We start from the raw sequence: 24,550 nt of genomic DNA on the forward strand, positions 1-24,550 counted from the left end.
AGAAGAATATTCAAACCAAAAAGTGAACAACCCTTGTTTTTTTTTTTCTTTTGTTTTAATTTACGGGAACCCCAAAAAAATTGGTAATTTAAGTTGTTACACTTGGAAAACACCACGCATGCGCAAAATTAAAAAAGTTTATGATGCATTTTTGGCTGAGTTTCCTTTGTGTGTATGGTATTCGTGCGTGTCACCTTAATAATTTGTGGTTTTTGTAACAGTATACAAAATGCACTACAATTGTGTATGTGGTTTTACAGGCTTAATTTTGAATGCCCTCTTCGTGTGTATAAATATTTATGCGGATAGTGCAACATCTCACGCATAATATTAGAAATTGGTTTGTATCCCTGATGCCAACGGTTTTAACAGCTTTAAGGAGTTAGCGGGAAGTCGGGCACTCATAATTGAGGACTGCTGAAGAAGCTGCAGTTGCAGAACAGTCTCCTAAACCTATAAGTGCTGGCTTAACAGAGGCAGAGGAGTTGGAGAAGTATATCACCATTAGAGAAGAGATGTATAAGAAAGCTAAAGAGTTTAATTATAAGATCATTAGTTTTGAAACAGCTATTAGGAGGCCGTACTTTCATGAAGGTGCTTCCTAAAAACAAATAAAAATAAAAATTGCACTTAACGAAAGATAACATAATGTATATAAATTGTAAACTTCGGGAAACACAATGACTAGTGACTAAATTGAATTTTCATGTAAAACTCAGTGACCAAAAAAGTATTTAACCCAAAAATTAATATGCAATTAATATAAATATTGGGTGAATATACGTTTGGATTTAAATCTTCCCCCTATTTTGGCAATCTTTGAATTTTTTTTTTCTTAACCTTTTTCATTAAGATGGACGATAACATGCTAACTCACACACACAACACGGATACTATGACTCGAACTCATGACCTAAACTGAGAACAATTACTCCAAACTATTACCCTTGAGTTTTTTTTATTAATATAAGTAATAGCCTAAATTATTGTAGATTAAACTATTCAAGAATCATACCGTATGTCGCTGATGAAAAATAGTGTAATTAAAGTATGACGTGGCACAATCCAGGCATTACATTTTCTTGGAATGTTTGTAATTTTGTAACGCTGGTAGACGATGATTGCATATTGTCCACTCAGCAGCACTTTGCAGGATCCAAAAGAAAAGACAAACATTTTCTGCTTGCGGATATTCAAATTCAACCAAAGAAAACAAATAGAAGCAGTCCAGCTTGAACTGAAATACAAGAATAACAGTCCATCAGCTACTTCTTGGTTTCCTTTCAAAGCCAACAACCTTCTTCACCTCCCTCATTTCTCTGCAACAATCTTCTTTGAGAAAAAAAGAAAAAGAAAACAGAACAGAGCATCAATCAGCAGAAGATGTAAGTCTCCCAATCCTTTTATCCTTTTTCTTTGGTAGATATATAACTTTGCTGCATACCAATTTGAAAGCTTCTTCCTTTTTGCACATATGGATATGCAGGGAGAGTGGGCTGAAGCCAATGGATGCTGAGCAGCTCAGAGAGAATGCCCACAAGATGGTAGATTTCATTGCTGATTACTACAAAACCATAGAGAATTTCCCTGTTCTCAGCCAAGTGCAGGTTTCAACTCTCAATTCCATCTCTCTAATATCAATTCTGATTTAATTTCCAATTGCCATTAGCATAACGCCATTCAATTTTGCAGCCGGGATATCTCCGGGAACTTTTACCGGATTCTGCACCTACCCATCCCGAGCCTTTGCAACATATTTTTGATGGTATAGTTTCAATTGGGTTACCCATGTTCTAGATTTCACTGCATACTTATTGCAAATGTGGCGTTTAGGATTGCAGTTTTTGGCCTGATTATGTAGAATCACTTTTGTAAATTCTCTAAAATGCTGTCTTATACATGATAAATGTAATTTGTGTGGCAGAAACATGTGTGAAGAACAAAACTTTTATGTGATTGCAGACATTCAGGCTAAGATATTACCAGGGGTTACCCATTGGCAGAGCCCAAATTTCTTTGGGTACTACCCTTCCAACAGCAGCATTGCTGGATTTTTAGGTGAAATGATGAGCGCAGGCTTAAACATTGTTGGGTTCAGCTGGATAACTTCTCCTGCTGCAACTGAACTTGAAATGATCGTATTGGATTGGTTTGGTAAAATGCTTAAACTACCTGAAGAATTTCTTTCAGCAGGTGAGATGATCGATTTTTACACAATATATTTTTTTAATGAAATTCCAAGTGAACATTTTTTCTTTCGTTTTTCTCTACCAAAAGTTGAAGAAACTTGTGTTCTGTTACTGCAGTGGAAACCGTATTGAGCTTCTAGACTTATGATCGAACATCTTGTTGCAGGAAAAGGTGGTGGAGTGATACAAGGCACAGCAAGTGAAGCTGTTCTCGTTGTTCTGTTGGCAGCTCGTGACAAGATTTTGAGGCGAGTAGGAAAAAATTCCCTTGAGAAGCTTGTTGTCTATGCATCTGATCAAACACATTCAGCTTTGCAAAAAGCTTGTCAGGTATCTTCCTAGTGTGCTCTACTATTCTTTATTTTCCCATCTTTTTTTCCTATGGTTTTTCAGCAGTCTAGTCTTGCTTGCTAATCATAATGCCTTTCATTTTTCATAAGATTTATTGTTTAATGGCAGATAGGGGGAATCCATCCTGAGAATTGCAGGCTGCTGAGGACTGATTCTTCTACTAATTATGCCCTTTCTCCCAATGTACTTAATGAAGCGATTTCAAACGACGTCACCAGTGGTTTAATTCCATTTTTCCTATGTGCGACAGTAAGAAACTGAAAAACCTTTGATGCTAACTTGTGTCCATTTTGTTAATCGTATTGATTCTACCTTGTTATTTGACCACAATGAAATGTTCACTAATGTTGTGAGGAGACCAAAGAGGTCTTTAAATTTAATTAGTTCCTGAACGGCATAACAATGGTAACTTGTATGCAACTAAATATGAAATGAATGGAATCAATTTTGTTTTAAACAAAGCAAATAATTTAACTATTGAACACTTTCACACACAACCCATTACGAGTCAAACCCATCACCACTCCTTTGATACCACAGCGGTACAAGGGTTGGTGCATGTGTTGATAATGGAATACGGTTTACCATAAACTCATAATAATATTTCGAATTTTTTTTCATGGTTTTATATGTTGTTATTAGAATTCTGGTTAACTAAAGAAACTTTCCATTTGTACTTTCAGGTCGGTACTACTTCATCAACGGCTGTTGACCCCTTGCTAGAACTGGGAAAGATTGCAAAGGTAACAGTTTAATTGTAAAATTTGCTTTAGACCATTAAAAATGGCTGCATTCTTCATAGTTCTTCATTGCCAGTAAATTTTAAGAAAAATCCTTTTAGATTGTGTAAATTTGACTTTTGAAAAATAATTCTTTATTGACTTTTGAAAAAAAAAAAATTTAAGTTTTTATTGACTTCCTGCTTAGAATATGACATTCCATATACCTTTTCTATTGTCAAGGCAATTTTTTTTAAGGATGTTTGGAAACAAGATCTAATCAATGACATTAAAGACTTATCCAGTTTAACCATAACGGTAATGCTTTGCATTTTCCCAGAGCAATGACATGTGGTTCCATGTGGATGCTGCATATGCTGGTAGTGCTTGTATATGTCCAGAGTACCGCCATTACATTGATGGTGTTGAAGAGGCAGACTCATTTAACACAAATGCACATAAATGGTTTCTCACGAACTTTGACTGTTCAGTGCTCTGGATCAAGGTATGTCATGGTGTAGCTGTGCACATTGTTTGTATGCTTATTATTTTTTGGTTCCTCCCAGTTTTTCCCACTGTTGCTCCCTAAGAATTACATGCACCGTTACATCAAAGATTCATGCACACCATTATCACCCTTGTCTTCATTATATGAAACTTAAGAACTGACTCAAACACTTTTACATGAATTGTACTTCTCTGTAGTCAACTTCTAAGGGAAGCATTTTGATTTTCTTTTTACATATGGCCTTGTCAAATGAATAGGATGCAAGATTCACTGTGGCTTGCTATGGTAGTCCTCTTCACTAGTGTTTTGATACTTCATTCTTTCACTTTGTTGTTCTTGTGGCAAGAAACACCTGATTTGTTTGTTGTCTTATGGCCCCAGTGGCTATAAGTCCTGCTAATGCCAATAACCTTGTTTTCCATAAAAGAATAATAATCATGTGAATGATGTGTAAATATTTCAGATATCTTGGCTAATATCCATCTAAAATCATTTATATCTTCACTATATTCTAATAATCCTTCAGGAAATTAGTATGATCCACCTGATTAAGACTGTTTTCCGCTATATGATCAAATATCAGTTTTGTGTAACACATTTTGTTCTCATTTCCCAGTTCTTGTTATTTATTAATACAGTTGTTGATGCGTCTATCTGCCGATACTTGTTTCATGATAACAGGATAGAAATGCTTTGATCCAGGCTCTGTCTACAAATCCTGAGTTCCTAAAAAACAAGGTAAATGTGTTCCTCTATTATTTTCTTTACTATTAGGTGCCAACAAATTAATTTGGGCGGGTGAAAACTTTAACTGTGACAGTTGATGCCCAGCCAACAAAAAAATACTGCAACAGGTGTGCATGTTTACTGATAATGTTGTTGATACTACAGGCCTCTCAAGCAAACTTGGTTGTGGATTACAAAGACTGGCAAATCCCACTTGGACGTCGGTTTAGGTGTGCCTTTGAACATTTTGCAGCCAAATAAAACTTTTTTGGTTTGTCTTAGTACACTACGATTTAAAGTACTCTTTTTCTTTGAGAAGGCGGGTTTATTAACTAATGTGTTTTAACTGAGCTTGAATGTGGAGAATACTTCATATTGTGGAGAAAGAAGAATGTTTCACTGCACATTATACCACATTTATCCCCTTTCAGATAGTTATCATGCTTTATAATCTTAATCATTGACTGCTGCTTCTAGATCATTAAAGCTATGGATGGTGCTGAGACTTTATGGTCTGGAAAACCTACAATCATATATAAGAAACCATATTAATTTAGCTAAACACTTCAAAGAGCTTGTTGCTCAAGACCCCAGATTTGAGGTAATGGTCTTCTTCATGAAGTGTCTTTTTTCACTGCTATCTGTTGTTACAAGTTGAATGCTATGGTATGAAAATTTCATGCAAACCTAATTGTGTTGTTGATAATTCACTACAACTCGCAGATTGTTACTCCGCGGCTATTTTCATTAGTTTGTTTCCGTCTTCTGCCCCCTCATAACGACGAAACATGTGCTACTAAACTGAATCATGGCCTATTAGATGCTGTGAACGCAACCGGGAAGATTTTTATTTCTCACACAGTAAGCTCACTGTTTACTTTATATTGTCACACACATTGACGCTGTTTTTTCGTGTCCTGGTTTTAAAAGATTATGTAAATTCAGTGTTGCTGATGACTACCAACATGTTGTACAATACAGGTCCTGTCAGGGAAATACTTGTTACGTCTTGCAGTAGGAGCTCCATTGACTGAGGAGAGGCATGTGAATGCAGCATGGAAGCTTTTGCAAGATGAGGCTTCTGCCCTGCTTGCAACTCTTTAGTATTTAGGATGAATTATATCTCTCTAAATTCAATTCATTAACAAAACCCAAATGCTGCTCCTGGATACTATCTGAATGCTTAAAAAGATTTTCTTATTTATACAAACAAGAAGAAATTCTTGTAAAGCACAATAATATGTTGAATCCTCCTTACTCCCGAGGAGAAGTAACATACATTTTTCGGGTACTTTAAAAAAAATAATAATAACGTAAATATGCACAATATTTCTACGTACGTATTTGCTAGAATACTTCAATATATATGCATTTATAGAAACCTGATATGAGAGGAAGCTACATATGTTTTTTTCCTCGATAAATTATGAGGCCAAAGTTCAAAAGTTCAATTTATGCATTACTTTTAAGACTTGAGGCAGAAGTTGATCAAAGATGATGCATTTTACAAACACAATGCATCATCTTATCTTATTTGACTTATGAGGTGGAGATCTTGTGCTAGGCCAATTAAATTTGTATGTATATATATTTCTGGGTACATAGATTCTCATGCAAAATATAAACTCGGGTTCTTATTTCTGCACCACCCAAAATGGCATAAAGAGAATTGAAATTTACCTTTGGCATACTGCTTAGCATATGCACCGATTTAAAACAGAGAATAAAATCCTCAATCCTCAACTTGCCTTATCTCGAATCTTATGGACCAATTTTACGGAGACAAAGATGAGAAAATTCTCAGTGAAACATAATCTTGTGGAGCATAAAGTTTGATTGCAATATGATCTATAAGCAAGTGGAGGGACATAAGAAAATTTCAAGCTTAATACTGAAAATTGGTCACTGGTCAAATGAGATGCTTGTGCTTCTGTGATCACAAAGTGTGACAGATACTAAAAGCAACTCTTGGCTCTGCTTCAAATCTGTTTGGTATGAGCCAAGGGAACATGTTCCAAACTCCAAACTGGTCATTTTCAGTGATTGAAATAAAAATGTCCCTTTGGAATGTCCTCAACTTCTAAGGGATAAGGCATAAAGTTTGTTTTTTTGGAATTTTTTTTGGGGGGGAGAAGTCTAGGAATTGTAGGATGGTGATGCTTCTTTCTATTCTTCAAGAATATCCAATTTGAGAAGCATCATCTGGAAATATTCCATATCTGAAGTTGGTAATGGAAGTGTGAGATTGACTACAAAGATCTCCTTTTGGAATGTCCTCCCAACTTCCTAGGGCTAAAGGCACTTTTTTTTTGGTCCTTGGAATATTTTTTGGGCAAAATCTTCATCAAGAATATTCACTCTAAACCTTATATATTCATTGTTAATTACCTTTATATCCCTTCATCATGAATACCTAAGGTGTGGCCCAATATTATAGAATCTGCCAATGTGCTTGAATTGACTTCGAAAATATCATTGGTTGGAAAGGTTTGAACAAACTAGCATCCAATTTTCAGCTATACCAAGTAGAAAATTCTTTCAATGTATCATAAATTGATTCATTAATTGGTTGTCCACCTTATAAGCTCTGGTAATATCTCAATTCTCAATTTTCAAAGATTTTTCTTTGAATAGGATACTTTAAAGCCTTTTTGCCCGGTTTTTCCGAAGACATAATCCGATTATTTTTCACTTGTTTTCACTCCTCATCAATAAAAATTATATCACCTTTGTGTCAAAAAAAGGCCTTTTATTGCCTTGGTTAATTATTGAATTCCAAAATAGTGGAAATTGACATTGTTTTGGTTGAAGGAGCATGTATGGAATATCTGTTCTTCTGACCGACACACTTCTGGATTCTAACACAAAAAATGCTTTTGCCACGCATACATGACATGGGAAGAATCTGATTTTTTTTAATTTTTTTTAAATTTTAAAAACCCAATGGGAGTATAAAATATGTTTGCACTGCAGATTGACAGTAAAAAGATATATACTTATATGGCTCGACCAAAATCATGGATCGCAGACAGTGCACAATTTTCCTGAAAGCCATCAGATTCAATACATTGTTTTGTCATCAAAAAATGTATTATTTTCATTATCAATGATTAGGTTTGAATTCCGTTACCGACAATCTTCTTAGTGAATAATCTATAAAAATAAAAAAAGAGGCTAAAATTTTTTCTATATGTCTTCAAAAAGACCTTGATATGCCCTAATCCAGGAATGAAGTAACCTCTCCTCTCCCTAAACTTTTCAAAACCCAAAAAAAAAAAAAAGCATCTTCGTTTAGTTGTAAAAAGGATCCACATCATTCTTTACGTGTGTTAGGTTTTGATGAAATGGTATGGTAAATGTTAATCTTGCATATACACACATTCATTCTCAACCATAAATTCCATCATCAGCTTCATCTCCATCATGGTTGAGAATTACGCACATGAAACACAACCAAATGATTGTTAGCTGTTTATTGAGGTAGGTCTTACAATGAATTCCGATCGATATAACTAGAAAAAAAAAAAATTCTTTGACAGATAGCTAGCATGTCCCATTTCGCCTTGTGCTAGGCATGTTACCAACTTTACATATTCGTGGTGGTTGAGAATGGCTAATGCAAATGACGAAGATGATTGTTAGTTGTTTATTGAGGTACAATACATAATGAATTCAACATCGATCAACGGCTGAAAGTCATCAACGTATATATATATTTAAATTATTGCAAACGAAACTCTTTTGACAGATAGATAGCATGCCCCCACCTATCCCCCTTTGGCCTTTGTGCGTCATTTGCGACATGTGCAATGTATGTTCGAGATGTTATCACCATCACATTTGCCATTTTAGTCTGCCCCACTTAGCCTCGGTCCCCAAATGTACATAATAACCTCATGGTTGGGGAAGGAAATTCAAAAGCAAGCCATTGGGGTTGGACCGACCTTATGGTACACCTAGTCTTTTCAGCCGTACATAATAATTGTAGAGAAAGTAAAAATGAGCATGTATGGCTACTTTCAGTGGCCGTAATATGTGCAGGATCTGAGTCATCATTATCCCAAATTATAACTACCGACAATGGATTTGAGTCATCTCTCATTGTCGACTATAAAGAAAGCTAAAGAAATTAAGTTTGGTTTTCATGATTATCTAAGCCCAATGGCATTGCCTACTTACTCTAAAGTTCATATGGAACTTTTAACCTAATTTTGTTTTGCACAAACATATGCATACGTGCAAAGTGTTATAAATTTACGAAAAGTATTCCGATGAATAGATTAGAATGATCGAGATTAGAAGTAATCCATTTTCATTGTTAATTCTACTATTAGATGCTGAATTGTATTAGTATCGCAAGGGAGTTCAATGCTAAACTGATTGAGTGGCGTCATGACATGTCTAGATTACTCTTGTTTTGAGTGATCAATACTTAATAGGGACTCTCTGATGCAATATATGTCTTCATAGTGATCAATACTTTTGTTTTGAGTCTTTGACATAAGTAAGAAGTAGGTCAACTATTTGGATAAGCATGAGGCCAAAGCAGTGTCCAAATCCAACATAATGCAGCTGGATGAAGCTGCTGGCCAGCTACATATGGATTAGCCAAAGCTAATATTAAACTCCTGTTTATTCTAAATCAGCCCATTGAGTCATGGACCTTCTCATCATAAAAGAAAAACCAGCCCATTGAGACAAAACCCTTAACAACGTTTTGTCCCTAATTGTTGTCATTAACATACCTATTTTTAAATACAAACTTATAACTCAAGTTGTTAAAAACATTGATTCTTACATTCAAGATCCGAATTTCTATTTTTCTTTTCTCCAATATCATTTGTACCTTCACTTTGTCTAAATCACTCATCATATTATTCATCTATTAAAACAATTGTCCCACTTGCCATTAGAATTTCTGGGAAAAAGAAACATAGCTTCATCTTCATGACATATATGTCAGTGAACAGTATGAGAAAGATTGTAGTCACAAGATCGAAATGGTCAATGGTGGTTTTCTTTTTTGAAGTTAAATATAGGATTTAAAAAGCTAATCAACATCTAGTTTTAAATTAATTAGTGATCAGAATTACATGAAAGTCTACGAATTTTGAGAAAGGTACCGAGGTTCACGCTTGTGCCGACTTAATTGAAAATTGTTGGTCTAAACTAGGTGGTGGTTTGGTTTGTGTGAGTTTGACAGCTCTTCAGAATTTGTATTGGCTCAGGTCAGCATCAAATCAGACAAGGAATTGAATTCCAAGTTGAAGCATGTTTATGGTCTTCTTTAGTGATGGATACCATGCAAAGATGGTAGGTTTTAAAGACGAAATGTTTGAATGGCAGGTGGTTAACTACTGTTTAAACAAAGCATAAACACTGAGCTTTAAGCTTGTTTTGCTCCTGTCTTTACTGGTTAATTACTTGAGTAGCACTGACTTTGGGAACTTTGTTTGGTTCAAAAAGAGCTTTTTGTTTTTGGTAAATTATAACTGAGAAGGTTACAGAATCCAAAATGAACAGTTTTGATTCTCTATCTGAAGTTTTCAATTCATACACACACCTACTTTTTACCCTTTAATTTATAATAAAGAATGAAAAGCATCCCTTTTTCTTGGGCTACTTTAATTATGCACCCTTAGTTGTATTGCCTTCGAAATGCCATGCAATTTCAGTGCCTCACAGACATGAACCAGCTTAAAAATTGTTACCAAAAGCACAAGGGCAGCCCCACAGCCACGTGTTCATGTCAGCTGGAAAGAAATTTGATCCTCCTCAGCCCATAGGGGCCATGCCTTTCCAAATAAACCAGAAAAGGCTTTACTGATTTTGTCATCATCTTCATCACTGCAGAAGCAGCCAAACTAGGTGATAAGTGCGGTTCCTGATATGTTCAACACAAAAAACAACACACAGTTTTCTTTAGGCACCCCAACCCATGAATTTCAATCCCTTGAATCAAAAAATTCATGCCCTCTGTGGCAGTCAGTTTTCTCTGCAACCACAGGGCAGCACTGGGTTTTCACTTTTCATTATCAATTTTCATTCTTAACCCCTTGTTTGGTTCATGCACTGGTTTTCACAATTAATTTTCCAATTTCAAGTCTTCTTTCTCATAAACGAAACAAAGTTTAAGGGTGCTCAAACTCAATATTCTGAATCTTAGAATAAATACTATTAAACCCAAAAAAAAAAAGAGTATTGATTTTTCTACTCATTTTTTATCTACTTACACTTTATTTTTAAAAAGTTATATGTTCTCACTCTTCTTTTGTTCACTTAAATTCTCTTTTATCTTATAGTAAAAAATATTAAAAAAACAAAAGAAAATGTAAGTAGCTAAAAGAAGAGTGGGAAAATCACCACCCAAAAAAATAACTTATCATGATGCAAATCACAGTCGTTTTCAGTATTCTCATTCGGAATCCAGTAATCCACCACCACCACTAACAAACACACACTGTAAAGTGTAAACAAACAAAATTCACTCACTCTCACACTCTCTCTATCTCTCTCTCTATGAAACATAAACAAATGGACGGTCTACTCATAATCTAATATTTCCATGTTTGATGATATCCCTGTCATGATCTCATCAACACCCACAAACCCATGTCAATAATAATAACTCTTTTGATTACCAATATATTCTTTGTCTACATTCCTCTTTCTCAAATCACAGATGTGTGTATGTGTGTGTGCCTAGATTCTACAAAACAAAACATGCATACGTTTTTCATATAAATAATAATCGAAGCACATCATTATTTCACAATCTGAAATTTAAAACTAATAATAAACACATACACAAACCTTTCCCTTTTCTCATTCACCAAAAAACTACCCTCCCTCACCAATACTCTCTCTTTGACGACGTCCTTCCTTCTTTCTCCATCTCGCTTTCTCACACGACTGTATAAACAACTTTACAAGATGGGCATGCATATACATAGTTAAAAAGAAGAAGCAAAATAAAGAAACTCTCTCTTTCTTTTTTTCTCTCTCTCTGTTCTCGACTTCTACACGTTTAGAGCCCAAAGCTTTATCGTCAACATTAACGTTTTTCTATCAATTTTTAGTGTGAGCTTTGTTTGCTCTGGTGTTTAATCTGCGTTTTGAGAGGCAGAGCTTGTTGGGCAACCTCCTTCACAGGCTTGCCTCAGCAAAACCTCCATCGGCTCACACCGTTAAATCAATTTTCAGGTCTGTTTTAATTTTTTTTGTTATTTTTCCATTGAAAGTTTTGATTTTTCGTCATCGTCTTTGTCCCGTTGTGTTCCCTCTAGATAACAAAAGAAAATAGAGAGCGAAGAAAGAGAAAGAGAATCGTCTACTCTCTCTTCACCTCTCTTCGTTTTCCGTGTTGATAAACAAATCTGTTTGTTTCCATGTGCAATGTGTCTGCAGAGCTTTTATCTACAAATACATATTTGGTTGCATCTCAAAACCCAGATGGTGAAATGCCCTTCTCTGTCAAACGATTCGATCTCTCTCGCTTAGCTCACCATCGACTTACTCTCTTCAATCGACTCCTTCACAAGTTCCGCTATATTCAATAATGGGTCTCACTCTTTTGCTCAATGGAACCTTTGCTTCATCACCAGCTCAACAATCATCGATTACCTTTTTGAGAGCTTTGCAAGGTCTACCCGTTTTGGAACTCTCTTCAATTTTCATCAATTTGGTACTCTTTCTTGCCTTCCTCTTCATCATCTCAGCCAGGCGAATATTTGTTTGTCTGGGTCGGATTAGAATCCTTAAAGATGATTTGGCCTCGAATGCGAGCTCAATTCGGCATAATACTGTTGTTGATGCTGAAACTCGTGAGGTTAGAGTTGGTACAGACTTCAAATTTTCGGTCTTTTGTTGCTTCTATGTGTTGTTTGTACAAGTTGTGTTGTTGGGTTTTGATGGGGTTGGTCTGATAAGAGCAACTTCTAATGGGAAGGTTGTGGATTGGTCTGTGCTTTGCTTGCCAGCTGCACAAGGATTAGGTTGGTTTGTGCTGAGTTTTGCAGCTCTGCATTGTAAATTCAAGGTGTCTGAGAAATTCCCACTGTTGTTGAGGGTCTGGTGGTCTGTGTCATTTCTGATTTGTCTGTGCACTTTATATGTTGATGGGAGAGGTTTTGCAATAGAAGGCTCAAAACACCTCCGTTCTCATGTTGTGGCAAATCTCGCTGTGACACCAGCCCTAGCCTTTCTTTGTTTTGTTGCATTTAGGGGTGTTACTGGTATTCATGTTTCTGGACACTCTGATCTTCAAGAGCCATTGCTTCTTGAAGAAGAAGCAGGGTGTCTTAAAGTTACCCCTTATCATGAAGCTGGGCTTTTTAGCTTGGCCACACTTTCTTGGTTAAACCCACTTCTTTCAATTGGGGCAAAGAGACCGCTTGAGATCAAGGACATTCCTCTTCTTGCACCGCAAGATCGAGCCAAGACCAATTATAAGATCTTGAATTCAAATTGGGAGAAGTTGAAGGTTGAAAATCCTTCAAAACAGCCTTCTTTAGCCTGGGCAATTCTCAAGTCATTTTGGAAGGAGGCAGCTTGTAATGCCATATTTGCTGGCTTGAATACTCTTGTTTCATATGTTGGTCCGTTTATGATTAGCTATTTTGTCGATTATTTAGGGGGGATAGAGACTTTCCCCCATGAAGGGTATATCCTTGCTGGGACATTCTTTGCAGCCAAGCTTGTTGAGACCTTAACGACTCGGCAGTGGTATCTCGGGGTAGACATCTTGGGTATGCATGTAAGATCAGCTCTAACGGCAATGGTATACCGAAAAGGACTCAGGCTTTCCAGCACGGCCAAGCAAAGTCACACTAGTGGAGAGATTGTTAATTACATGGCTGTTGATGTGCAAAGGATAGGGGACTACTCCTGGTATCTCCATGACATGTGGATGCTTCCTATGCAAATCATTCTCGCCCTCGCAATTTTGTACAAGAATGTTGGAATTGCTTCTGTTGCGACGTTGATTGCCACCATTATCTCCATTGTTCTTACTGTTCCTGTGGCAAAGATACAAGAAGATTATCAAGACAAATTGATGACTGCGAAGGATGAAAGAATGAGGAAGACTTCCGAGTGTCTACGAAACATGAGGATTCTCAAGTTGCAAGCTTGGGAGGACAGGTACCGTTTGAAGTTAGAAGAGATGCGTGGTGTGGAGTTCAAGTGGCTACGCAAAGCCCTCTACTCTCAGGCTTTTATTACATTCATGTTCTGGAGCTCTCCTATATTTGTTTCAGCTGTAACTTTTGGTACCTCTATATTTTTGGGTCATCACCTCACTGCAGGTGGTGTTCTTTCTGCTCTAGCCACTTTCAGGATACTCCAAGAACCACTCAGGAATTTCCCTGATCTTGTATCAATGATGGCTCAGACAAAAGTTTCCCTTGATCGAATTTCTGGATTCCTGCAGGAGGAAGAGTTGCAGGAGGATGCAACAATTGTCCTGCCAAGAGGCATCACAAAAACGTCAGTAGAAATTAAAGATGGTGCGTTTTCCTGGGACCCTTCCTCTCCCAGGCCAACATTATCAGGAATACAAATGAAAGTGGAAAGAGGGATGCGTGTGGCTGTTTGTGGAATGGTTGGTTCTGGAAAATCAAGTTTTCTCTCTTGCATCCTTGGTGAGATCCCAAAAATCTCCGGTGAAGTAAGTTTGTATTTTTGAATTTCTTATTCTGTTTTGCATCTCATGTTTTCGTTCCTGGCGGGTTCATGAAGTTGTTTTTCTTAGGCTGACTATTAATAATTCCCAATGAATGCTTCTTACCATATCATTTCAGGTAAAGTTATGCGGTACTGCTGCTTATGTTCCTCAGTCAGCGTGGATACAATCTGGAAATATTGAAGAAAATATTCTTTTTGGCAGCCCAATGGATAAACCAAAGTACAAGAAGGTTATCCATGCTTGTTCACTGAAAAAAGATTTGGAACTTTTTTCACATGGAGATCAGACCATAATTGGTGATAGGGGTATAAATCTGAGTGGTGGCCAGAAGCAACGTGTGCAGCTTGCAAGGGCACTTTATCAAGATGCTGACATTTATTTACTTGATGACCCCTTTAGTGCAGTTGATGCACACACTGGGTCAGAGTTGTTTAAGGTTAAACTTGCTAATTGTATCATTGATATCACATTTCAATTGACTTGAATATGGCTAAATATATATTATGGGGGAATTGCAGGAATACATATTGACAGCATTAGAAGATAAAACTGTGATTTTCGTGACCCATCAAGTTGAATTTCTGCCGGCTGCTGATTTAATACTGGTATAGTCTTCAAACTTTTAATATATTGTTTCTGCAATGAAAGGTCCACATTGGCATCAATAGTCTGTTGCTTATTTTGATAAGTTAGCCAGTTAGCATATTTTGGCATTATTTTGAAGGCCTATCCTACATTAGCGGTTGTAACATCACCGGTTGGCTTGGTATATTTATACTTGTGTTGTTTCTGTTAGTTTATTGCAAAACTTTTGACGTTTTATTTTTCCTTTTGTTTTCCATACTTTCCCCTTCCATTTCCATTTATTCTCAGTTTAGTTTCCTATGTCTGATTTTATATAATCTACTTTATGTGTTTTTGAGAGTGTTCTGTAACCTTCATTTTCCATCTCTGAAGGTTCTTAAAGGAGGGCGCATCATGCAGGCAGGAAAATATGATGATCTTTTACAGGCAGGAACTGATTTTAAATCACTAGTCTCAGCTCACCACGAAGCAATTGAAGCTATGGATATTCCTAATTACTCATCAGGAGATTCAGATCAAAGCTTGTGTCCAGATGGCTCTATTGAACTCCGAAAAAATCGTGATACACCTAGCAGTAGTGTTGACTGTTTGGCAAAGGAAGTGCAAGAAGGTGCATCAGCTTCAGAGCAGAAAGCAATTAAAGAGAAAAAGAAAGCAAAGCGTTCAAGAAAAAAGCAGCTTGTCCAGGAAGAGGAAAGGGTAAGAGGAAGAGTCAGCATGAAGGTTTACTTGTCATATATGGCTGCAGCATATAAAGGATGGCTGATTCCACCCATAATCATTGCACAAGCAATATTTCAGTTCCTTCAAATTGCTAGTAGTTGGTGGATGGCTTGGGCAAATCCCCAAACAGAAGGAGACCAACCGAAAGTGAGTTCGATGGTCCTTCTTGTTGTTTACATGGCCCTTGCATTTGGGAGCTCTTGGTTTATATTTGTTAGAGCTATTTTGGTAGCTACATTTGGTCTAGCAGCTGCACAGAAGTTGTTTGTGAAGATGCTTGGAAGTGTGTTCCGGGCACCAATGTCTTTCTTTGACTCTACTCCTGCTGGACGGATCTTGAATCGTGTAAGTCTCTTGTGTTTGCTGGAATTTATGTGACTTTCTGTTTGTGAAAACACGTGTTACACAAACTCCTTTCATTTGCATATATAATTTTTGAATTGTTTACAATCTATAGGTATCAATTGATCAAAGTGTGGTGGATCTTGATATTCCTTTTAGACTTGGTGGGTTCGCTTCAACGACAATACAACTTATTGGTATTGTTGGTGTGATGACGACTGTTACCTGGCAAGTTTTGCTTCTTGTTATTCCTATGGCCATTGCTTGTTTGTGGATGCAGGTAATTACATTTGTTGCCCTGATATTGTTGTGTTAAGTACTCTTTGGTATTTAGAAATGAAGGAAAAAAAAAGGGTATTGCTCACTGTTAGTATCATATTCAATTTCTAGCATTTCCTCTAAATGGTAGATAAATCAGATTTTAGAACTTTAATGACATAAGGTCTCAAAAAATACTTTGCATCTCTTCTTCAAATAATTGGGGGGAATACAATTACTTTTACAATTTTATTTCTGAATATATAAGATTCAGAAACTAAGAATTCGCCTAGTAATAATGCACCATCATTGTGTGGAGCCTGCAGTGATTGCTACAGAGAAAAGCATTTAAATCATTTTGATCAATTCCTTAACTTTGAGTAGCCTTATTCTTTTGTCTTTTTGTCTTGTTGCATGTATGAATCTTCGAGCTAATTACTTAATGTTACAAAAACTAATTCAAAGGGTCTAAGATCTTTTTCCTGTTCCCCTTTCTGCTGAAAGTTATTAAATATTGCACCTGAATGTAAGCATTCTGTGATGCAGAAATACTACATGGCTTCATCAAGAGAACTGGTCCGAATTGTTAGCATCCAGAAGTCTCCAATTATCCATCTTTTTGGTGAGTCAATTGCTGGAGCTGCCACAATAAGAGGATTTGGACAAGAAAAAAGGTTCATGAAGAGGAATCTTTATCTTCTTGATTGTTTTGCTCGTCCATTCTTCTGCAGTATTGCAGCTATTGAATGGCTCTGCCTGCGCATGGAACTTCTCTCAACCTTTGTATTCGCTTTCTGCATGATTTTACTTGTGAGCTTTCCTCATGGAAGTATCGATCCAAGTAAGTTTATGTCTTATACTCCTAAAGTTATCTATATGTTATCATGAGAATTGAGTTCTGTAAAACATGAGGTGAATATGAATCACAGAATGGGCATTTCAAGGTGTGCACCCACAGAAAAAAAAATCTTTGAACTTGTCTGGGAGTATCTACGACATCGTATCTCTTTCATGCTGACATTTTCCTTGTGACATGACTACACTATAATTTTAACCTGATTGAATCTCTGAGATCATAATTTTCAACCATCATATCTTATAAACACATTGTTTACATTTTAATTTGTTGTAGTTTTCATTCAGTAGCGCACTTTGATGTACTTTGTAGAGCAAAAGAAATCCCCTTTCTGCTAGCTTTAGAATACTGAATAGGTTTGAAAACTGGATTGGTGTTGACATAGGTTAAAGCTTAGTCTCAAATGATTGGATGACTTGATGGGAAGATGATAGAGTAGAGTTTACAGAGTATGACAAAATGCGATATCTAATGATAATTGGTTCTTTCATGAAGGCATGGCGGGCCTTGCTGTGACATATGGCCTGAATTTGAATGCACGCCTATCACGGTGGATACTTAGCTTTTGCAAGCTTGAAAACAAGATTATTTCTATTGAAAGGATTTATCAGTACAGTCAAATCCCAAGTGAAGCTCCACCTGTTATTGAGGATTCTCATCCTCCATGTACATGGCCAGAGAATGGAACAATTGAAATGGTTGATTTAAAGGTATGCTGCCTGCAGTTCAATTTCATGATATCTTTACATGTCCTTGTAATTAATGTCAGGGATAAGTTTTTTGATGTGCCTATTCTTTGTTACGGGGATAGGTTTTGTTATGCTTACGCTTAATTTTAGGAATAATGTGTAGTTATGTTGCAATTGGATTGCAAAATGCTAACAGTCCTGCTTCCTTCTTCCTTGTTTCCTTTGAAGGTTCGTTACAAGGAAAATCTTCCTGTGGTCCTTCATGGGGTAACTTGTACTTTTCCTGGTGGAAAGAATATTGGAATTGTTGGGCGTACTGGAAGTGGTAAATCTACTCTGATCCAGGCATTATTTCGACTAATTGAACCAGCAGGGGGGAGGATCCTAATAGACAACGTTGATATTTCAATGATTGGTCTTCATGATCTCCGTAGCCGTCTCAGTATCATACCCCAGGATCCTACCTTATTTGAAGGGACCATTAGGGGCAATCTTGATCCCCTTGAAGAGCATTTGGATCATGAAATTTGGCAGGTTTGACTACTGTTGCATATCCTATCCTTTTCATTTTGGAATCTGACTACATTTTTCGCAATTCAAGTAATTTTCTTATTACTTAAGCAGCAGGGGGTTTTCTTTAATATAATTATCAACAAATTTTAGTTCAGAAGGTAATACTGGTCCTTGTATCAAGTCTATTGATCCGTGAAAACCAAGGATTATGTTATTGCAAAGTATACAGGAAATTAAAGTATTTTTTAGGAATTCGTACACACATGTATTATACACATAGTTCCTAACTAGGGTTGGATTTGTTCGGTACAGGCACTTGACAAATCTCAGCTTGGAGATATAATCCGTGAAAAAGAGCAAAAGCTTGATACACCAGGTACGAGTTAAATCTCTTACCCATCCGACTCTCTAAATAAAGGAAATTAGAATGTCTTGGTTTGTGTGTAGCTACCAATGAGTTGTATTTTTATGTTGAAATTGCAGTGCTGGAAAATGGAGATAATTGGAGTGTGGGGCAGCGACAACTTGTTTCTTTGGGCAGGGCATTGCTTAAGCAAGCAAAAATACTGGTGCTTGATGAAGCGACAGCGTCGGTTGATACAGCCACAGACAATCTCATTCAGAAAATTATTCGAACAGAGTTTAAGAACTGCACTGTGTGTACTATTGCACATCGTATCCCAACCGTAATTGACAGTGATCTTGTACTGGTACTCAGTGATGGTACGTACAGTTGCATTTTTTGAAGGGTGGCACACAGGATTCATCAAAAAGTAGAAAAATAGTCTGAAGTCGTGATTGAAAAATAAGCTCCTTCTCTTAAACCATAATCTGTATAGGTTAAGAAAATGTAAGAGTTTGCACAAGGTTCTTTGCAAGATATTGAATCTTTATGTGCACTAGTGAGGGACTCAACTTCAGTAAGTTATTCATGTATTGCAAGTGCTCATTAACTGGATATTCTTGTGACATGATTCTGCATTTCCTTGAGAAAGTTTATTCTTTGGTGCTTGGGGGGGGTTTTAAACACCATATTTGATGTTTTTGCAGGTCGAGTTGCAGAGTTTGATACTCCTACAAGGCTTTTAGAAGATAAATCATCCATGTTTCTAAAATTGGTAACAGAATATTCATCAAGGTCTAGTGGCATACCAGATTTTTGATTCTGATGTCATGGCTAAGAACCTTTGATTCAAAGGCAACAGCAAGAGCTGATGATTACAAAATGAGACAGTTGATGCCACCAAGTTCGTTGCGGCTGCTGCTGCATTCGGGAAGTTGAAAGATAATGGGAAGGATAAAGGTGCATGTCATGTTATCATTCCAAAACCCCATTGGAGGAAAATTGTTTCTAATTTACAGTGATTATGGGTTAATTCATCCCCCAAGCCGAATCGGGGAATTCTTTCACGGTCAGTGTACTTAGACAAATAAGTTGGGATGGTGAGAGTCGTAATAAATTACAAGAGGCAGAGATGGGGGGTATATTTGTGTTTAATCATGTTGAATAATGTAGTCTCTAGTTGAAGGAGTAGGCTTATTTATTTAGTTAGGCAATAGGTGCAGCTGGATTAGTCAATGTTTTTGGTCTGAAATGAGTCTGTTTTATTCCACAGCAGAATGCTTAGACCCTAGTGCTAGAATATCATAATTCCACATTTTGTCCCTGTTTCCTTTGGCACTGAATGGATTTCACTTGAAAATTGAAAACTTGCATATAAACTCTGTTCTGGTTTATGACACTTTGACCATGCTCATGCATGATTCTGTAGAAAATTAAACAATCAGGCGGATAGAAGATATAGCAGGTATTTTGCTCATGATCCTTGACCTATAAAATTACTTTCAAACAGCCTCCAACGGATCAGGATCTCATCATAAATTAATTACATGTTCAAATTAAAGACTGTTTTAACATGATCAAGTTGGTGATCATGTTAAGTCGTCAAACTATCATACACTAAATTCAAACAAAACCTTAATCAACTGTTTACATTTACAGTCTGATAACCTAACATATTAGAACGTTAATAAGAAAACGGTTCTCACAAGCATTACCCTTATTTCTAGTTTGGCCAAATTTCACTTTGGTCCCTACATTTAATTTCAAATTTGGAAATTTTGCCACTGTAGCTTGCTGACCTAAACTAGAATTTGACTCAAATTACATAAACCAAAAATTTGGCCAAACAAATCAAGATTTGTCATCATAAGGGCAATAATGTCCCTTGATTATCTGGAAAAAAAAATCTCTTTTCAAACAAGTGGGTCATTTGTAGAGCCCAATTTGTATCCTATAGGCCAAATCATGCCCTCATGTAAATTGGGCCCAAAAACAAGGCTTACAGCATCACAAAGCAATAGCATTTGCCCAAATCAGCCCCATCTCCATCTTCTTCACCTAGTCCTTGTTCTTTCGTTCAGGTTCTTCTTCTCTCTGAAAACTGCAGCTGAGCACGATGCAGGCCATTTCGAAGCGTGTCGGGCACCAATACCTGACTCCCTCGTCTTCAATCTCGTTGCTCAAGTCAATCTACCCTGTTTCCGATCACTGTAACCCCCCATTTCCTCCTCATTTCTTAGGGTTTGATTCTCCCTAAGTTCGTGACGTTAATATTTCAATTTGTCAATTTTGTAGATTATGGAGCTGATCGTCCGAAGTACGGATCTACCCTCGCCACTAAGGGAGTGGGGCACCTTGTGCGCAAGGGCACAGGTGGAAGATCATCTGTTAGGTAACACTCCAATTCATTATTTCTAGTTACGCATTTTTCAGTCTGGAAAAGGTAGAAAATTTAAAAAGCGAAAGGGTTAGATTGTTGTTGCTCCATTTGTTTTCTGGCAAAATGTAGGAAAAGTTCAAACTTTTTGTCAGAAATTGATTTTACTCTATTAGGACAGGATAGTTTTTTATCTCTTACATTTGCATTAGTAAGTAAAATTTTCATTGGAAATGGAATGTAACTTCTAAGAAGCTAACTACCAGCTCAAGTATTGTGAGAAAAATGTTTTACGATTGCGCCAGGTGAACATTACGTCCCGTTAATGGTTTAACCATACAGATGATCAAGCTTCTCGTTTCTGAATTAAAAAATTAGTAAAAGAAAACCTAGACAACATAGATATTGAATCTGTTGATGTATTTTTTCCCGTTGTGTTTCATAACTAGAAAGTAAACATTATGTTGGTCTCATTGAATAATGTGTTTTAGGTGAAATTATTCACTTTGCGAATTTAGACACTTTAGAGGGATTGGGCTTGCAATTTTACGTTGCCCCATAATTCTGTTGTTTACATTGTTTGGAAAATAATCTGTCTTTTTTCAGTGGCATTGTTGCTGCAGTTTTTGGATCTACAGGGTTCCTTGGTCGTTATCTTGTACAACAACTTGGTGAGCTAACTGTATATAAATGCTTTTATTGGTGGCATTGTTACCTGCATGCATTTATTTCGATTGTGCTTGTTTTCATTGAGAACATTTCTAGAGGAGATTGTTGGACTGAAATTGATCTGTGAAATACGTTTTTAATTTTTTATCCTTAAAAAAGACAGATAGAAAAGTGTTTATAGTATTTTTCATGCATGTGTGTGCTGACTCTTTACTTCACTGCCAGCCAAAATGGGAAGTCAGGTGTTAGTTCCTTTCCGTGGTTCTGAGGATTCCCATCGTCATCTGAAGTTGATGGGGGATTTGGGACAGGTAGGGTAACCTGTGTTGTTTCACACAGTTAAACATTCTTTCTTGACCGGCAATGCATTTGTTCTCCATTCTTCAATCTATCATGTTGCTGATCTTCTCACATTTCACATACACAGATAGTACCTATGAAATACAATCCGAGAGATGAAGATTCAATTAAGGCAGTCATGGCGAAAGCTAATGTGGTTATCAATCTCATTGGTATAAATTCTTCAATTGTAATTTTACATGTTAAAGATATTTAAATCTTTGGAATCAATGAAGGAACACTTTGTAGCTTGGCAGGGAGGGATTATGAGACAAGAAACTTTAGCTTTGAGGAAGTGAATCATTCCATGGCCGAACAACTGGCAACGGTAGGTATCCTGCATTGACATTCACAACATTATTTGTCATTCTTATGCTGCTTCTGATCCTAGTGCCATCTGCTTCTCTTAAAAATTGGTTTCACAAAGCATCAAACTTAACAAAAATGGGAGGAAAAAAGTGTTTCTAGTCAAGATTATTTTGTCTCAGTGACAATATTTTGTGTATAATGATCTTATCTAACAAGCTGCAGTCTGAGATGCTGCTGTAAAGCCTGCATTTGAACTTTTCTTTCAAGATAGTTATAGAAGGGTCTTGTGGGATCTCTCCCCCTCTTTCATTTGGTAGTAATGCATCTACTGTTTTTTTACTTCAATATTATATTTTTATGCAGATTTCCAAGGAACACGGTGGTATCATGAGATTTATTCAAGTGTCTTGCTTAGGGGCATCTTCCTCGTCACCCTCCAGATTTCTAAGGGCTAAAGCTGCTGCAGAGGAAGCAGTATTACGTGAATTGCCAGAGGTAGAATCATTTTCTTTGGTTTCTTGTATGTCGATATGTTTATTTCAGGAGCATAGCGTCTAACACTCACTTTCATGAATAGGCCACTGTTTTGAGACCTGCTGTGCTGATTGGTACGGAGGACCGAATTTTGAATCGCTGGGCCTTTTTTGCGAAGAAATATGGCTTTCTTCCACTTATTGGGGATGGATCTACCAAGTATGTCTTCAATATATCAATTGGAAGTTAGTTAAATTTAAATTTTAAATTAGTGTAAAATAACAACTTTGATCGTGCACTTGCATGCCTTTTTCTAAACCCTCATTGGATATTTTGCTTGTAATACCTTCCATGCAGAATCCAACCTGTATATGTTGTTGATGTTGCTGGGGCAATCGTGGCAGCCTTGAAGGATGATGGCACCAGCATGGGAAAAGTTTATGAACTTGGTGGGCCTGAGGTCTTTACAGTGCATCAATTGGTAATTACTAATTTCTCATCTGTTTATGTGAATTTGTTGCATCAATGTGGAATTTTCTCTTGCTAAGAACCTAAAAACTGCAGGCAGAGCTAATGTTTGAGACAATACGTGAATGGCCTCACTACGTGAAGGTTCCTCTCCCAATTGCAAAGGTAAACATGTAACGATGCGAATTTGTATGGATGCCAAGAGTGAATGATAGCAACTAGTACCAAACCCCAACCCCCAACAAAAAATAGAAAGTGTAATGGTGTTTCCAACATTTTCTTTCCATTATCATGTCTTGTGGATATATTTATAACCATATCAATGCCTGGTCTCCCAGTCCTAGTTGCATGCCAGATGAGCTAACTGCATGCCTGTGTATGCCTTTTTCAATAATGTTTACTTGAACCTCATCTGTTTATGAATTTGAATGTTCCAGGCAATTGCAGCGCCTCGAGAAATATTACTAAATAAAGTTCCATTTCCATTACCTAATCCTGAAATCTTCAACCGAGATCAAATCCTTGCCCAAGCTACGGATACAGTCGTCTCAGAAAATTGTAAGTTCAATAATTTTTAGGATGAGGCGCGTAGTTCCTTCTTCCCCGTGTTTTTTTTTTTCATCATTTTCTTGTCTATGATTGGTTACTCATTTTCCTTAATTTTTTGGTGGACTTTGTAGCTTTGACTTTCAGTGATCTTGGACTTGTGCCCCATAAGCTGAAGGGTTACCCTGTTGAGTTTCTTATCCAATATCGTAAGGGTGGCCCGAATTATGGTTCTACAGTCAGTGAAAGAGTGTCTCCAGATGCTTGGCCATGAGTCTCTTAGGCTTTTTAATTCTCAAATGCTTTTTAAGTCCAGGAGTGCAACCCACTTGGAAACTTTGAATCAGGTTTGGGGTGCAAGACTTGTGTTTCATTTTTTCTTTTTTTTCTTTCTTCCATTTTCCCTCACTGGTGGTATTTAGAATAGATGTATTAATAATGTGAAGGTCTACGACCATTCTATTTCAAAATTGCCCCCATTGTGATGATCTACATGGGCTTTTTGGGGTTGCTAATGATTATATTCTTGGTAAACACAGGTTTTGAGAGGAGGTTGCTTCTTTTGAGAAAAAGTAGGAAGCAATAAAAGATATGGAGAGTCGTGCTTTTATGATTTTCATATCTGTAACATTTGACTGAATTTCGACCATTTGTAATTTCAAGATATTTGGCATCTTTTTTACTTGTTCATAAGCCCTGAGCCATGAAGGGAATTTGATGTATCTTATTATCTTTTTTGCTTAATGTCCTCATAGTAGTGGGATGGGAAAATGATGGAGTTTTGTTGGCTTTAATTCTACCCTTTATAAATTAAATTTATAGATTTTATTTTCAGCAGTGCAAACCATTCTATATTTTATAGTTTTCTTTGCATCCTGATG

At 36.8% G+C, this 24,550-nt stretch overlaps 3 protein-coding genes across 5 annotated transcripts; all 3 read left to right on the plus strand.

Annotated features, from left to right (window-relative positions):
• On the plus strand, nucleotides 1,134–5,829 carry LOC18766828 (tyrosine decarboxylase 1). Of its 2 annotated transcripts, XM_007199763.2 has the most exons (13): nucleotides 1,134–1,385; nucleotides 1,487–1,607; nucleotides 1,693–1,765; nucleotides 1,963–2,193; nucleotides 2,356–2,519; nucleotides 2,649–2,789; nucleotides 3,224–3,283; nucleotides 3,600–3,764; nucleotides 4,449–4,505; nucleotides 4,659–4,723; nucleotides 4,971–5,094; nucleotides 5,217–5,354; nucleotides 5,475–5,829. In XM_007199763.2, coding segments are annotated over exons 1-13 (1,464 nt in total). In that variant the 5' UTR covers nucleotides 1,134–1,383; the 3' UTR covers nucleotides 5,598–5,829. The 2 variants fall into 2 exon arrangements, with proteins under 2 accessions (XP_007199825.2, XP_020425168.1); XM_020569579.1 differs by lacking the exons at nucleotides 1,134–1,385; nucleotides 1,487–1,607 and having other exon boundaries at nucleotides 1,689–1,765; nucleotides 1,925–2,193; nucleotides 5,475–5,699.
• LOC18768484 (ABC transporter C family member 5) lies at nucleotides 11,253–19,854 on the plus strand. 2 transcript variants are annotated; one of them, XR_002272829.1, is made up of 12 exons: nucleotides 11,253–11,696; nucleotides 11,901–14,160; nucleotides 14,294–14,614; nucleotides 14,697–14,783; nucleotides 15,136–15,831; nucleotides 15,944–16,108; nucleotides 16,633–16,927; nucleotides 17,438–17,652; nucleotides 17,860–18,165; nucleotides 18,457–18,520; nucleotides 18,628–19,064; nucleotides 19,195–19,287. XR_002272829.1 is itself a non-coding variant. In XM_007200278.2 (12 exons), the coding sequence occupies exons 2-12, from the start codon at nucleotides 12,052–12,054 to the stop codon at nucleotides 19,305–19,307; spliced, it is 4,611 nt and encodes a 1,536-aa protein (XP_007200340.1). In that variant the 5' UTR covers nucleotides 11,260–11,696; nucleotides 11,901–12,051; the 3' UTR covers nucleotides 19,308–19,854. The 2 variants fall into 2 exon arrangements, 1 of the variants encoding a protein (XP_007200340.1); XM_007200278.2 differs by having other exon boundaries at nucleotides 11,260–11,696; nucleotides 18,628–18,867; nucleotides 19,195–19,854.
• LOC18766573 (NADH dehydrogenase [ubiquinone] 1 alpha subcomplex subunit 9, mitochondrial) lies at nucleotides 20,476–24,506 on the plus strand. Its single transcript, XM_020570821.1, has 13 exons — nucleotides 20,476–20,697; nucleotides 20,783–20,879; nucleotides 21,471–21,535; nucleotides 21,759–21,844; nucleotides 21,961–22,045; nucleotides 22,130–22,200; nucleotides 22,545–22,676; nucleotides 22,759–22,874; nucleotides 23,013–23,136; nucleotides 23,220–23,288; nucleotides 23,561–23,681; nucleotides 23,804–24,016; nucleotides 24,209–24,506. The coding sequence occupies exons 1-12, from the start codon at nucleotides 20,604–20,606 to the stop codon at nucleotides 23,941–23,943; spliced, it is 1,200 nt and encodes a 399-aa protein (XP_020426410.1). The 5' UTR covers nucleotides 20,476–20,603; the 3' UTR covers nucleotides 23,944–24,016; nucleotides 24,209–24,506.

The sequence above is a fragment of the Prunus persica genome, chromosome G8, assembly GCF_000346465.2.
Source record: "Prunus persica cultivar Lovell chromosome G8, Prunus_persica_NCBIv2, whole genome shotgun sequence".
Taxonomy (NCBI): Eukaryota; Viridiplantae; Streptophyta; class Magnoliopsida; order Rosales; family Rosaceae; genus Prunus; species Prunus persica.

Coding starts and splice junctions, on each gene's coding strand:
- LOC18766828 (XM_007199763.2), top strand. Junction 2,520..2,648: donor CTTTGCAAAAAGCTTGTCAG/GTATCTTCCTAG, acceptor GTTTAATGGCAG/ATAGGGGGAATCCATCCTGA. Junction 2,790..3,223: donor CATTTTTCCTATGTGCGACA/GTAAGAAACTGA, acceptor TTGTACTTTCAG/GTCGGTACTACTTCATCAAC.
- LOC18768484 (XM_007200278.2), top strand. CDS start 12,052: ATGGGTCTCACTCTTTTGCTCAATGGAACCTTTGCTTCATCACCAGCT. Junction 14,784..15,135: donor CGGCTGCTGATTTAATACTG/GTATAGTCTTCA, acceptor CCATCTCTGAAG/GTTCTTAAAGGAGGGCGCAT. Junction 15,832..15,943: donor CTGGACGGATCTTGAATCGT/GTAAGTCTCTTG, acceptor TACAATCTATAG/GTATCAATTGATCAAAGTGT.
- LOC18766573 (XM_020570821.1), top strand. CDS start 20,604: ATGCAGGCCATTTCGAAGCGTGTCGGGCACCAATACCTGACTCCCTCG. Junction 22,046..22,129: donor TGTGGTTATCAATCTCATTG/GTATAAATTCTT, acceptor GTAGCTTGGCAG/GGAGGGATTATGAGACAAGA. Junction 23,289..23,560: donor TTCCTCTCCCAATTGCAAAG/GTAAACATGTAA, acceptor TGAATGTTCCAG/GCAATTGCAGCGCCTCGAGA.